The 14273-nt window shown below is 37.7% G+C and overlaps 1 protein-coding gene and 1 long non-coding RNA gene across 2 annotated transcripts in view; both read right to left on the bottom strand.

The window, feature by feature from the left end:
* The window catches only part of CNTLN (centlein), a 169139-nt gene extending 160281 nt beyond the window's left edge, over window positions 1-8858 (bottom strand). The window contains 1 exon segment of the mRNA XM_054517974.1: window positions 8853-8858. Within this exon segment, the coding sequence (XP_054373949.1) occupies window positions 8853-8858 (6 nt within the window).
* A 592-nt stretch (window positions 8859-9450) lies between these two features.
* On the bottom strand, window positions 9451-14059 carry LOC118699051 (uncharacterized). The gene is made up of 3 exons (XR_004982018.1): window positions 13827-14059; window positions 13506-13628; window positions 9451-9522 (listed from the first exon to the last, which is right to left on the bottom strand). It is a non-coding gene; the product is annotated as an uncharacterized LOC118699051 (long non-coding RNA).
* Between the last annotated feature and the right edge of the window lie 214 nt (window positions 14060-14273).

Below are 14273 nucleotides of genomic sequence, written 5' to 3'. Positions count from 1 at the left end.
AAACAGACTTCAGAAAGTTTGTGAAAACTAGATGTCAGCTAAAAGCTTTCCCTCATTTGTATTTTCTACTACACATTACCTGTTATTTTTCACTGGTGTCTTGTTATTTCAATACGATTTTCTTACTGGAAGCACTAATATTAGTTATTTTACAAGCTAAACCCATGTCTTGATGATATAAAAATATTAGGGGAAAACAATAAAGTCCAGCAAAAGATGAAGACCAGTAAGACAATATGTGTATATAAACCATAGTCCAGACTAGGATGAGACCTACTGAAACAGTTTAACATAAAATTAGGAACTGATAAGCTAAACCCTTAGCATAATGGCAGCTAGGCCTATTCAACAGGGAAAAATAATTAGAGCGCAGCTATGTCTACTAGTGTTTTGGAAACAGAGAATCATTTAGACTGGAAAAGACATTTATGGTCAAGGCATCCAAGCAGTAACCTAACATTGCTACAACCACCACAAATCCCTACATGCCACATCAACAGCTTTTAAATACTGCCAGGGATGGCAACACCAGCACCTCCCTGAACAGCCTGTTCCAGTGCCTGACAAGAAATTCTTTCTAATATCAAATCTAAATGTTAAAAACCAAATTGCCAAAAAGTTCTTGTAATTCAAGACCATCATCAGCTTATGCAAAATGCACTACACCAGAAAGAGTTCATCTTTCTTAAAAGCAGAAAAATTTCAACTGTCTTTCACAGGTTGTGCACAGCTTTTAAAATGCTGACTGTGTTTCTTGAATTTTCAAACAAAATCAAACAATTACTAAAAAAATTTGTGCAAAAAGAAAAGAGGAACAAGATGTTTCTAAAACACTTGCAAAAACCACAATCCTTCTCTAATCAAATTAGGTTACTAATGTAAGCATTCTTTTCAAAACTGAAAGTGACCCTTCTGCATGCAAACAGTTAACTAAATGCATTATGGAGCACTACATTCAGTTTTAAAGAAAGGTAACACAAAAGCTGAACTACACACCAGATAATTAGTAACTCAAATGACTTTGCATCAGTATCCAAGTCTTTGTTCAGTACAAGTGCTAAAAATAGGTTAACTTTCAGCTCAGAATAAAGTTAAAAGATAAACACTAAGAACCATATTAATTGGGTTACTAAGTAAAAAAACAAAGCACAGCCCCTAATTTCATGCTATTACCTTACACATTTAGTATACTGAACTTCTATGTATCAGTGGGAAAGACTGTAAAAAGAGTGCACTTGTTTCATGTCCTCAGAATAAAAGACATCATCTCCCAAAAATGCCTTGCCAGGCCACCTGAAGAGTTACAATGCGTGTAGACTGTGAACCAGGCATGACCTACTGCTTCTTCTCAGGCAGAAACAGAATTAAAAATAAAAATGTTTTTCAGATTTGGACAACTGCAGCAGACTTCCAAAAAGCATTAGGATCCACACAGAAGCTGGATTCAGAGTAATTTTAACATCTAAAAAAGTTTTGCGCTTACATTGGTAAGTCGGGGGGAAAGCAAACAAAACAAACACACAAAAAACAAGCCACAAAGCAAGACTAAACTTCTCTAAACAATAGCAAATAAAATATGGTTTTGTTTTAATTATTTCAAAGGACATTAAATCAGTAATCCTTCCAGCCTAAATGACACTATTTTCACAGAATCAATTAGGCTGGAAGCAACCTCTGAGATCAAGTCCAACCTGTGACCAAACACTGTGTCAGGTGGTCCATGGCACTGAATGCCACATCCAGTCTTTCCTTAAACACCCCCAGGGACAGTGACTTCACCACCTCCTTGGGCAGCCCATTCCAATGCCCAGTCACTCTTTCTGTGAAGAAATTCTTCCTAATGTCCAACCTACACCTCTCTCCTGGCACCACTTAAGCCTGTGTCATCTTGTCCTGTCACTGGCTGTCTGTGAGAAGAAACTGACCCCCACCTGGCTACAGCCTTCTTTCAGGCAGTCATAGAGTGATAAGGTCACCTCTCAGTCTCCTTTTCTCTGAGCTAAACAACCTCAGCCACTCCTCACAGGACTTGCATTCTAGACCCTTCACCAGCCTTGCTGCCTTTCATCATAAGGAAATCTTTGAATCATAATAACAGGAATAAACCACTGTATCTACTCCAATTTTAGAAAAATTTTAATTCAAACTGCTCAACTGATCAGAAATATGGAGAGTAGAAATTACATAATAATAGTGTTTGAGCATTTTTATACCCTTAATACAGAATTCACTGTGTATTTCATACTAAACTACCATAAATCACTAAGAAATCAGTCTAAAGGCCACAAAATCATTACAGCAGACAGAAGACCCAATAGAACAAAATGCTAATAGTACTCTACCTGAAAACACTCAAAAATCTTAAATCAAGCAAACAATCAAAAGTTTCTTATGCTGATTGATGACTTCATGAGCTATGTTTAGTTAATTTTATTCACCTATTTAAAGTCTTGGATCTGCTAATGAGCATGCTTCCTTAACTTTCCCCTTTACTGCCCTGAACATAAACCACAGAGGTAGCTGTTGGGTTTTCTGTTTATTTTTTTATATATTAGAAGAGCTGAGACCCTTAGGCTTCCATATGAATCTAAAAAGCACTATCAAACACCATGAGACTCCCTACAAGCAGAGGTTTCTGCTTTTTGTCCTGCCATGCAGATACATATTTCTGGTCCCAGCTGGGTAATAGTTTGAGGCAATCCAAGAACGTGGAATAGCGCACAACTTTCAGATGAATACTTCTGAGCACAGCTTTCCTCAATTACAAAATAAAAGCAAAAAAAATGGAAAACCACAGCAACAGGTATTGAATTGTTCCTAATGAACAAATATGTACTATATATATGTACAATAAGAGGGAAGTCTTCACATTCCTCCCATAGTTTTTGCTCAGTATACAGCATGTACTGAGCCTCTGACAACTGAATTTCCACATAAACTTTCCAATATCTCCCCTTGGTAATATAAATACAAAATATGAAATTTCAACAAACATTCCTAATGAGAACACAAACACTCAGGTAAAAACTATCTCTTTTAACTAAACAAGCAGTTTGATTTAACCTGTAACTATGCCACAAACAGGCTACTTTAAGTTGTCCAAAGAAGAGTAAAATTGGCCACAAGTTTGTACTCACATCAGTGAAATTGCCACTCCTCACATAACTCTTCCCTCTGTGCTAAAAGAACAGTCGATGAAACAACATTAAAAAACTCATCCTAATTGTAAATTTAAAAAATCTTCTTTGCAATAAGGAATATTGAATGACCACTAAACAAACTTCAAAGAAACAGCTACACAGAACAGGCTAAAAGGTGTCCATTAAACGATAAACAAATAACAACAAATGCAACCACAAAACACAACCCAAAACCTTCACAAATCCTATGGAAGTAAGTGAAAAGTTATTGGAATTTCCAAAACTGCAAAACAATAATATTTCAATATATGTTGTTTATTTTTGATGACGACACACTGATATTTAAAGTTACTACTGCAATTTATGAATGACCACACACAGAGAAATGCTGCAATTACATCAACAGATATGTGAAATTAAATCATCATATGCCTTTCACTATGCACCCAATATGTACTTTAACTTCTCTAAATGCATATAAAACTAAGCAATGTCCTGCCTAAGTGTACTCCTGCCAAAAAAGTAAGGATGTAAATGCATCTTCAAATATTACCAGTAAAGAAAAAAACCAAATCAAACAAAAAAACCCACAACTTCATCCAAAGTTAAAAATATGAGAAAATTATTTCACAAAAGGAAAGTTTACACAGCAATGTACAAAATTTATCATTAAGACAACAAAGTATTACAAAAATATTAGTCAAAGAATGTTGAGTTACCATATGTGGATTTCTTTTCTTTAACATACCAAACATTTTAATGGTTATTGCATTTAAATCTCAGTAATATGATTAATTAAGCATTTTGTATAATGGAATAAGTATGAGTTAGAAATTATTAAGGTTTAAGACGAAAAGAAGTTTAAACAGCTTTTTTAAGCTCTTGGCAGAATTCATGGACTTGGTAAAGCTTTTCCCTGCATGGCCCTGGGAGCCAAACAATTTCTATGGAAAAAAGACGGCTTACTTAGACTGTTTGAAGCTGGCATAGAAAAACACTGCAGCTGTCAAGGCCTGGGATGTATCAATCTTCAGCTTACCCAAAGAACATTGAGACTACTCAAGTGCACATTAACAACTCAAGAGGTCAGCAAGAGTGTACCTTGGACAGCTGAGATTTTATATAAAGGCAGAATACAGATGCCATTTGAAAGCTAGCAAAAATTACTCATTACTTAGAACATATCTAATGTCAGATAAAGATGCTCACCCTACAATCAAGTTTGCATGCAAGAACAAAAATACTCTGAAAAAAGAAAAGAGCACATTGTGCATTCCCTGAAAAGTGACATTTTTGCCCTCAGCCTACAGTTAAAGTGATTGTAGTTCATCATATTGAAAGATAAAAAGAAATGCAGGCTACCTTAGGCTTTAAATGTGTTCTTTGCCAAGTAAACTGGATTTTTTCTGATTTTTAACAAGAGAAAGCTCAGAAACACTGACAAAAGATAAGCCACTAACAGACATTATACGGCATAACTAGCTACAGCACGAGTATTTGCTTTCAAGTGAAACTGCAAATTTATAAAGCACCAGCAGAAATCAAAAATCTAAGAATGCCTCTGACTTACAAGCAGGAAAAAACAAATATCCTTATTCAAAACGTTTTATCTTCCTTTCGGAAGTGAATTCCAAGCATAACTATTTCACTGGCTATTTGGTATCATAAATACCTAAAACTGTATCAATATTGCAGTTATTTGTCTAATGGAAACTTGGATCCATAGAATCTTTTGAATATTTTTATACAGCTTTATCAAGGAGAATTAGATGGCATCTTTTTTTTAAAGTAATTATACTGAATTTACTAAAGCAAAACTTTCAAATTAGCAGTGAAACAAGTATCAAAAGCATAAGCAGTATCTTTTTTCTTTTTTTTTTTTTCATCTCACAGAAACTATACACTTAAAACAGTTTGGGTTTTACATTTACAAGTTTAGTTTTTTGTTTAGATGTATGTCATGCACTGTGTTGAGAACAAGGATAAACTGAAAAACTTCCCTCCCTTCAACATAAATTCATACATCAAGCATCTCAGTTACCTGCAATTTGAAATCAGTACTCTTTTTGATCTTACTCTGTATTTATTTCTAAGCATGTTAATTACTGTTAAGTGTTCCTAGCATAACTTACACCTTTACAGCATTACAAATTATTATTCACTTATTATTATTCATCTTCTCAAATCTAAAAGACAATACCCTCAGAGCAGAAAAACAAAACATAAACCCCAACCTCTTAACACTCAGTCCAAACAGCCTCTTCCATACCCCCACCTCTCCAAACATCACTACAAAAACACAAGACACAAACTCTCATTTTAGTTCTTTAATCAGTCCATATCCCCAAGTGGAAAAATAAAGCAGCTGGGAGGACAGAGGGAGCTATTGGTTTACTGTTAATTTTTAATAAGAACTCTGTAACAATTACATACCAATAATTTTCTGTGTTATGAATTGAGTAATTCAAAACACATGATTGTCAGGTTGGAAAAATTTGTATGGAAATCAAAATACTACATGGTATGGGGCGTGAGGGGGGAACGCATGAAATAACCTGGCTGGCTGGTATAAGCACTGAAAAACCTGCAAGAAAATTTTGTCTATGGATTGTTCCGGGCTCCCTGAACATTTAGGATAGACTAGTACATTTCCAACTAAACAACTCAAGTGTTTTATCAATCAAGCTGATATATACACTTCACATGCAAGTGACAAGACTTGTCTCTTTCTTGATGTCTCGCAAGATTTTTCAACTTACACTACTGCATAGTGTCAGTTCAGACTCTCTTGGCCCACTGTGCCAGTGTTTCTTTGTGCTTTCTAGTTTTCCATATTACATTCCTAAATAAGAGGTATTCTTTTTACAACCATGAACTGCTGAGTAGTCACAACAAAAATACTCTTGTTCTTTAGAAAATCCAACTGTGAGGTGCTGCACTTTTCAACAACCTAAGAAGTCACCAGAAGACTGATCAGTAACTCAGAAGAAAACTTAGAACCTTAAACACAACAGGCTCTTAAAATAATAGTGCATTATTTTCAAGTTTACAGAAGTCACTCACAGACAGTATGCACTGTTAACGTCTAATTATCAGGTAGAAATTTGTAAGAGGGCTCTAAGTGACTTGACCAGACTGACTTTTTAACAGACATCATCAGCAAACAAGAGTACTTTCCCCCATCCCCTCAATTCCTTAATGTTGCAGTATGAGACACAATCAATGTGTAAATGCATTATATTAAAAAAGTTTGATGTATATTTCACACATACTTTTCTATTCAAATAAATTACTGTTATATTGTCTCTGTTGGCAGTTCTCACAACAAACGTATGTTTGATTCAAAAAGGGACAAGCAGTAGTATACTGCTTTACTTGTGGGTAAATATACACCCACACACACCCTCAAACACTCACTCCCTTAGAAACTGAATCCTTACTCATTACTTTGCTGAACGCAAACAAGCACAATAAAAATAATATAGTGTCATTGTTACAATGATAATGCCTTAATAGTGCTCTAAGCAAAATACCACCCAACTTATACTAAAGATACTGTCCTTACACATGATTTAATCAGCATACTCTCAGATTATTTCATCAGCATAACCAAAATACAGCAATGAACTTAACTGAGTCATTTCACTATATAGTTTAATTGGCATAAATAACTGACTTATCGTGGCAACAACTGGCAAGAAATACAAGGTACTCCTTGGTCGTGGCACAGTAAAAAAATGAACTGAAGGCAGAGCAGTACCACCACAAGAGGAAGGAACACACATAAATATCAATTCACTTGTAGACAGAATTTACCAGATGGACATGGACCTATCACACACAATGCCACCCTCACTGAATAGCAAAAAGTAAATTACTTTCTTCTTCAGTGAGCACACAGGATGCTCTGTTTCCATTCATTCACTAGAACAGACTTCTACCAGCACTGGCTTTTTTCTGAGTACTCAATATTGGAGATGTGGCGCTTGATAAAGGTAGGAAATCTTTTCAGAAGGGAGAACATGTGAGAAATCAAAAGCTTTCTTTTAATCCCTTTTTACATCAAGGATAGGATAAGTGATCTGCCAGCTTTCATTTCAAGCTATAACTTTCTTAACTACTTCAATTAAAACTAACTGCAGTCATAGAAGTAATTTACACAGAAGATGCACAGAATTGGGTAGGACATGAATTTTTCAAGTCACATAACTGCTTTCTGTAAGCACCACAATTCAGAGTTATTGTTACAATTCTATCACTTACTTGAGAGTACAGGATCATTTAAAAGCTTCAGCACAGCTCTCAGAGTTAGTTTTGTTTAAATGTAATGCTCTGGATTAATAAAATCATAAGGCACTTGTGATTTTTAATCCATTTAATACAGGAATGCATAAATAATTTTATTTTACAGACAATATAACCATATGCATGCATTTAGGTATATTCCCTCTGAATTATCATGACTAACCAAGTGCAATTTGGGTCCATTATTTCAAATGCACCTGAAATGGCATTGTAGTACTTTCCAAATCCTGTGGACAAAAATTGTGACAAATATGAGAATACTTGCATACCTTTTAACTGTGAGCTAAACTTCAACTAGTTGAAACAGTGCATTCTCCATAGCAGCAAAGGACAAGAATGCTATCTGAAGTCAGATAGTGTTCAAGAACCGTGTACCTCCTTCCCAAATCAAAACAGTTAAATGGGAAAACTAGACCAGCTACACCCATTCTCCTCCATGTTGAATCTGTAACAACATTGGCAAACGTAGACATCAAAGTGTGTTCTAGAGTTCTAGAGACCTCCTTGCTGCATTTGGAAAAATTAAAAGAGCCTAATCTCTGCATATAAAATGCAACTTCCTTTGTTGAGAAAAGCAGTGGTTTGTTGTTCACATAACAGGTATTTTTTGCATTCATGTCTATCTTACAGCAGCCAGACAAAGTCCCCCGTGACTGGAGGAAAGAGAATTTCATGTCCTTTTTAAAAAAGAGTAAAAAAGATCATGGGAATCACCAATCTGCAAGCATTACCATATTGCCCAGTAAAACCATGAAACTGGTCCTTCCTGTCGTAGGTTAAACTTTAGGATGTAACCAAAAGTATGTATTTTATTACATCTTCATAAGTGCTCCTTCTCTCCTCCATGACTCATCCCTGATAACTCCCTCCAGGTGCTGTCTCTGCTAATGGGCCATCAGGCCTCATTGCATGACTCAAAAATCACATCATCCCATTGTGAGATGCTCCACCCAGGGGAATGAACCAAGCATTCTTACCTGGATATGAGGTTTGGACACCATGGGCAGCCCTACCTACTGTATTCCCAGAGGACAAGAGCTACAACCATCACTGAGATGGTGATGTAGAAAGACTACAGAACTTTTACTTCCCTTCTACAGGATCACCATTTCAACAGAACCACGTCCACCATCTAATTGGACTGCTACCACCACCCTGACTAGCACAGTGTCAGTGTCCAGAATCTGACACTGTTTCTGTACAATTGCCCATATTTTAATCTTCCTATTAAACTGTAGTTCTGACTTGGAATGTCTCACTAGCTTGCTTTCAAACCAGTACACTATGACAAGCATGGGTGACAAGAGGGTACTTAGATACAGGCAACATACTTCACCAAGGGCAAACCATGCCTCTGATTACATCAGTGGATAAATGAAGAGCTATGGATGTATGGATGCCACCTACCTCCATTTCCACAAAGCCTTTGATACAGTCCCCCACAACATTCTTGCCATTTATTTGGAGAACTAATGGGTTTGATGGATGCACTATTAGATGAGTAAGAGTCTAGGTCCCTGTCCAGAGGGTTACAGTTAACTGCTCTTTGTCCACATGGAAACCAATCATAAGTGGTGTTCCTCCAGGGTTTATACTGAAACCAGTACTGTTTAACATCTTCCTAATTACATCTTCATGATATAAACAGTACCAAGCTGAGCACTGGAGTTTCTACACCAGTAGGAGGGGATGCCATCCAGAGGGAATGACACTGACAGGCTTGAAAATCTCAAATATGAAACAAGGCAAAGTGAAAGGTCTTGCACCTAGGTTTGGCAAAGCCCATTATCAATACAGACTGTGGGATAAATTGGTTGAGGGGAAAAGCACTTGCATGAAATGCTGGACAAAATGCTGAACATGAGCCAGCAGCATGCACCTGCACACCAGAAAGCCAACTGTATCCTGGGCCCATGCCAGGTCACAGGAAACAATTCTTCCTCTCTTGTCTGCTGTTGTGAGACCCTACCTGGAGTACTGTGCCCAGCTCTGTGGAGCCTAGCACCAGAAAGACATGGCCATATCAACAGGTCCACAGCAGGGCCAAAAACTGATCAGAGGCATTTTCACACCTTTCCTGTAAAAAAAGGATGAAATAGTTTGGTTTGTGCTGCTTAGAAAATACATACAAGGGTCCTGATTCCCACCTTTCAATACCTAGACAGACTTTACCAATGTCTCAAGTGACAGAAAAAGGTTTAACAGTCTTAAAATGTATCCTTTTCAATTTAAAAATATTTAAATTTGGATTAAGTATAGATTTAGACTGAACATAAGGGAAGTGGACAACAAGGGGGTGTGGCAATGGAGGAAGATTGCAGGTCCCCCCTCACCGAAGTGTTCAAAGACAGGTTGGGTAGGGTTTTAAGCAACATGACCTACTGAAAGACATCCTTGGCTAGGGAGATGGGACAAGATAATTTTTAAGATCCTTCTAATCCAAACTATTCTATGACTTTGTAATCTGTACACCAAATTTTTAAATTCCCACTGACATGCTGGGCCAATTTGAAACATTCACACACAGACATTCTGTGAATAAGAAACGACTTTGTGAAGTGCAAAAATATACTTTTTTGTTTTTAAATCTCACTTTTAGCTAGTCTTCAATTTAACTTCTAGATTTTAAACCAGTATTTTCCGAAAGGAATACCAGATATGAAAAAACTTCACTACACTTAACTAAAATTTGCAAGAAGTAAAAGTAAAAGAAAATAACTTAGGTATTCAACAACACTACTTCCATATATAAGACAAAAAGAGTAAGGCCTTTACTAACAACACCTGTACTAATCAGACTTGTGTGATTTACACTCCTTATGGCAAAATATAAGAGTATAAAATAACAAAAAAACCACCCAAAGCACTAAACAGCTGGCATCCCTTGGCACCAATAAATATGTGGTCTTGACTTAATCACTAATAAAAGAAATTAGCATTTAATGAATGGAAGAACTAAACACTTTGCTCCATTTCAAAACAACAGGATGAATATAAACTATTTCTCTAGAAGAAATACTGACACACTCAAATTCTCATACTGGTAGTTTACAAAAATTTCAATTTTGGTCACAAAGTTAGATGGACAAGAACAAAGTTGACATAAAAATACATCACCATGGAAAAACTATGTTTTAGTGTTCTGGTTTTTTTGCGGTTTTAAATTTATTGTTACTTTTAATTCCCAGATATTGATTTAAAAATATTTCTAATATGCATCATCAACATGCATCTGCAATATCTAGTCACCTATTATGAAGCAACACAATGTCTTGGTGTGTTAATGTTTTTTCATGTTTACTTGTAAATAAAGGAGGGAGGTATTAAAACTACATATAAATCAATAGCATCATGGCTACATTATTTTCAGTGGGTTTTTGACTGCTGCCAGTTGGCAGACAGTACTTTTTGGGCTGTACACAGTACCATGCAATAGCAATAGTAGAAGATTAGGCATTATAACGATCACTGACAGAAAAGGCACATGAGCTACAGAAGATAACACTAACAAGACCTCCCTAAAAATAATACATGTATTTTTATGCAGGAGAAAGAAAAAAAAAAGATAAAGAATAGTTCAGCTTTGGTAATACAATGAAGTTAGAAACTCCTCGAGAAGGAAAATACAATATCATTTTAGCAGAAAAATTTTACCTTTGGTATACCTTTGAAATCAAAAAGCTGCAATGAGTAAAATGAAGACTGATGGTGTCTTGGTTTTTTTGAAACTAATAATAGGTAAACTGTTAAGACACTTGTTTGAATTCGAAACAGCATTTTTGATGAATAGAGAGATCCTAAGATGGTAAATATAAAATTAAGCTTAACAAAATAAACTTGTCCTGTGAGTATCACCAATAGCATAAGTAAAACCAGAAGACAATGCGCCTGCGTCTTCAAACAGGTAATTTTATCCAGTTGCTGGATGATAAGCTAACACCCTCTCACTAACATCTTTTATAAAGGCACTTACATAACTTTTCTATCCAAAATGCCTGCTAAGGCACTCTGTGAAAGACACAACCCTAACCAAAAGCACAGAACAGAAAACAGAATCTTAATAGAAACTGAAACACTTTTACTGAGATAGACCTACACAGGCTGTCCTGAGGGCTTGCAGTCTCCAGGAATGGAAATACTCCAAATTTAATGGGGCACTGTCCAGGGCAATCTGTTCTAGGGTGGGGTGCAATAGATGCTCTCAAGAATTCCATTCCAACCTAAATGGTTTCACAATGCTGATTAACAAGACAGCACAGAAACAAAAGAAGTTCTTAGATCTAAAGGAAATTAAGCAAACCACAGCAGATGAAATGAAATTACACTAAAGAAATTATCTGGTCAGCAACAACTTTATATTTCAACTGAAAAGATGCTAGAAAAACACATTAACATTACCTATATGTATATATGCTTTCAAATTACTTGTCTTTACACAAAGTTTTCATATGAAATATCACATTAAAATGGATTAACTATCTATCTACAAATAATTTCATCAGTTGACTTTCCACTTGAAGAATATTACTGAAGTCCATTCAGTAAATTAGGCTATTTTAGTTCCCATTCAAATTCAGAATATCTTCACAAAACTTCTTTACAAAGTTAATCACTTTAGAGAAATGCTATACTGAAAAACCTGCCTAATTGATGAGGCTATCACCTCTTTTATGTATTAAAATCTGGCTTCCTCCTCCTTTATGTAACATACACATGCTTAAAACCTGTCAAATGTATTGATGGATTAGTAAAATGGAAAAGCATGTAAATGTCTACATTGCAGTACTTTCAGAGAATCTCTACTTAAAGATTGCTGCTTCACTTTCTTTTTTATTTTATTAATAATCTGAAATATATCCTGAACACACGTATCCTCTGTCGTTAGAAAGATGATACATACTGGATTCTACCTAGAGCTGGCGAGATTACAGACTGGGTTCTGTTTTCAAAAGCTGTAACTAGCTTCCCATTCTTTTTTTGCCTGCTTTCCTCAAAGAACGTTATCTGATCTGCTAAAAGACAAAAACCCAAAAATGGCAAGATAATATGCAAGAAACTTAATATAAATACATTCAAAATACTTTATTTGCTGATTTCAACACCTGTGGAATGTGTTCATCAAGAAAGAAGTAGAAATGCACACATAATTGAAATTAATCTAAAGGGGAAATCAGATGCTTAACGACAATTTGTGCACATCAAACTACCAAAACAATTAAAAACTCAGATTTGCACTGTTTCTTCAAAGTTTCTAGTACGTATAATGCTCTTCAAAACACTACCTGCTGCAAGGTTTTAGTAATACATAATTTATGTTCAACTAGCAAATGAGCAGAGCACAGAGCTTCCTTCTGCCTCCACCGAATTTTGTCTGATAGCTCACATGTGCATACTAGGAATAGTAAATTTTATAGAGTTTCCTTAACTTCTTTCACAAGACATTGCAGATATCCTCTAAACGTTTAGCATTGTTCAGCATTTCCAAACAAGATTTTCACTCGACAGCTACTTCTCTCTATATATCTCCTACACAACATGTTTTCTCAAGAAGTCTTGATTCTACCCATGGCAGGAATCCAATGCCAATTGTCACATGTATCAATGCTGCTTGAAGAAGGAAACCTCTACCAGCTTTCAGATGGATGCTTTCTTCTGATTGCTTCACCAGCCCAGGCCTTCATGGCTTTAACCAGACCACATCCCACGGGAAAATACTGTTTTGGCTGCCTGCAGCATTAGGGGTCACCTCCGTCCCTGCCATACACTTTTGGTGCAATCCATGTTTGGCAGAGAATTTTCGCCGATTTCTAGAACAAGACCTCACATTATCAGTGTTTTTGTATTTTTTAATAAGTACACCTAACTATCAGCGATGAACGACCAACTGGAAAAAGGAGGGAAGTGTACTTGTGAAGGAAGGCCACAAGGTGAGACACAAGGCCACAAGGTGAGAAGGAACTTTTGAAAGTACACCCACAATTACTCATTAAGCCCTCCCTTCCCAGAAACAGCTTGGGTATATTTAATCCTGATGCGAGGTTGGGGGAGAGATGAAATTACCTCCAAAGATTCCTTCAAGACTTAAAATTCTCTAAAACCCCTCTGCCTGTTCATTTTCCTCCGAAGTTGCACAAGGTAGTACCTCGGGACTTTTGCTATTTCAATTCAAGCGAACAGGGGCTTCTGGAAGAGTGAACAAAACAGCTTCAGGACAGGTGGTTTTATCCAGGGCAAGGGCCCAAGCCCGATTTAATTCATGTCTCGGAGGCGCCGGGAGCCTGCTCCCCCTCTTTGCCCGCTGGGAGCGACACGCGAACGCGCGGCCCCAAACGGGACGCGCCCGCCCGGCCCCCGGCCGGCCCTAGCCCCGCGCTGAGGTACCTGGCAGCGGCTCAGCTGCTCCGCCAGACCCCGCAGCTCTTCCTCCAGCTCTGCCACCCGCTGCGTCGCCGCCTCCGAGCCCCTCGAAGCCACCGCTGAAAGCCTCTCGCCGCTCCTCCTGCGGAGACAGCGAGGAGAGAGGAAGGCCCGCGCCCAGCGGAGCGGGCTCAGGCAGCCCGCCCCCGCCCGCCCGCGCCTGGGGGAAAAGGGGAAGAATCGCCGCCGTGAACCACGCAAATGAAAACTTTCCGCCGCACTCACGGCGCGGGCGAGCGCCGGAAACCGCAGGGAAGAAAGAGGACGCGGTGCAATGACGTCACAGCCCAGCGCTGCCCCGGCGAGGAGAAGGGGCGAGGGGCGCCCCGTTTGAATTCGCCCGCCCGAGGCGCGGCGCCGCGCATGCGCCGTGCGGCTGCGCGAGGTGAGGCGGTGCAGGGAGCGGTGCCC

This window comes from Molothrus ater, chromosome Z (genome assembly GCF_012460135.2).
Source record: "Molothrus ater isolate BHLD 08-10-18 breed brown headed cowbird chromosome Z, BPBGC_Mater_1.1, whole genome shotgun sequence".
Classification (NCBI taxonomy): domain Eukaryota; kingdom Metazoa; phylum Chordata; class Aves; order Passeriformes; family Icteridae; genus Molothrus; species Molothrus ater.
Note: the sequence above shows the minus strand (reverse complement) of the source record. Positions and strands in the feature narration are given on the sequence as shown.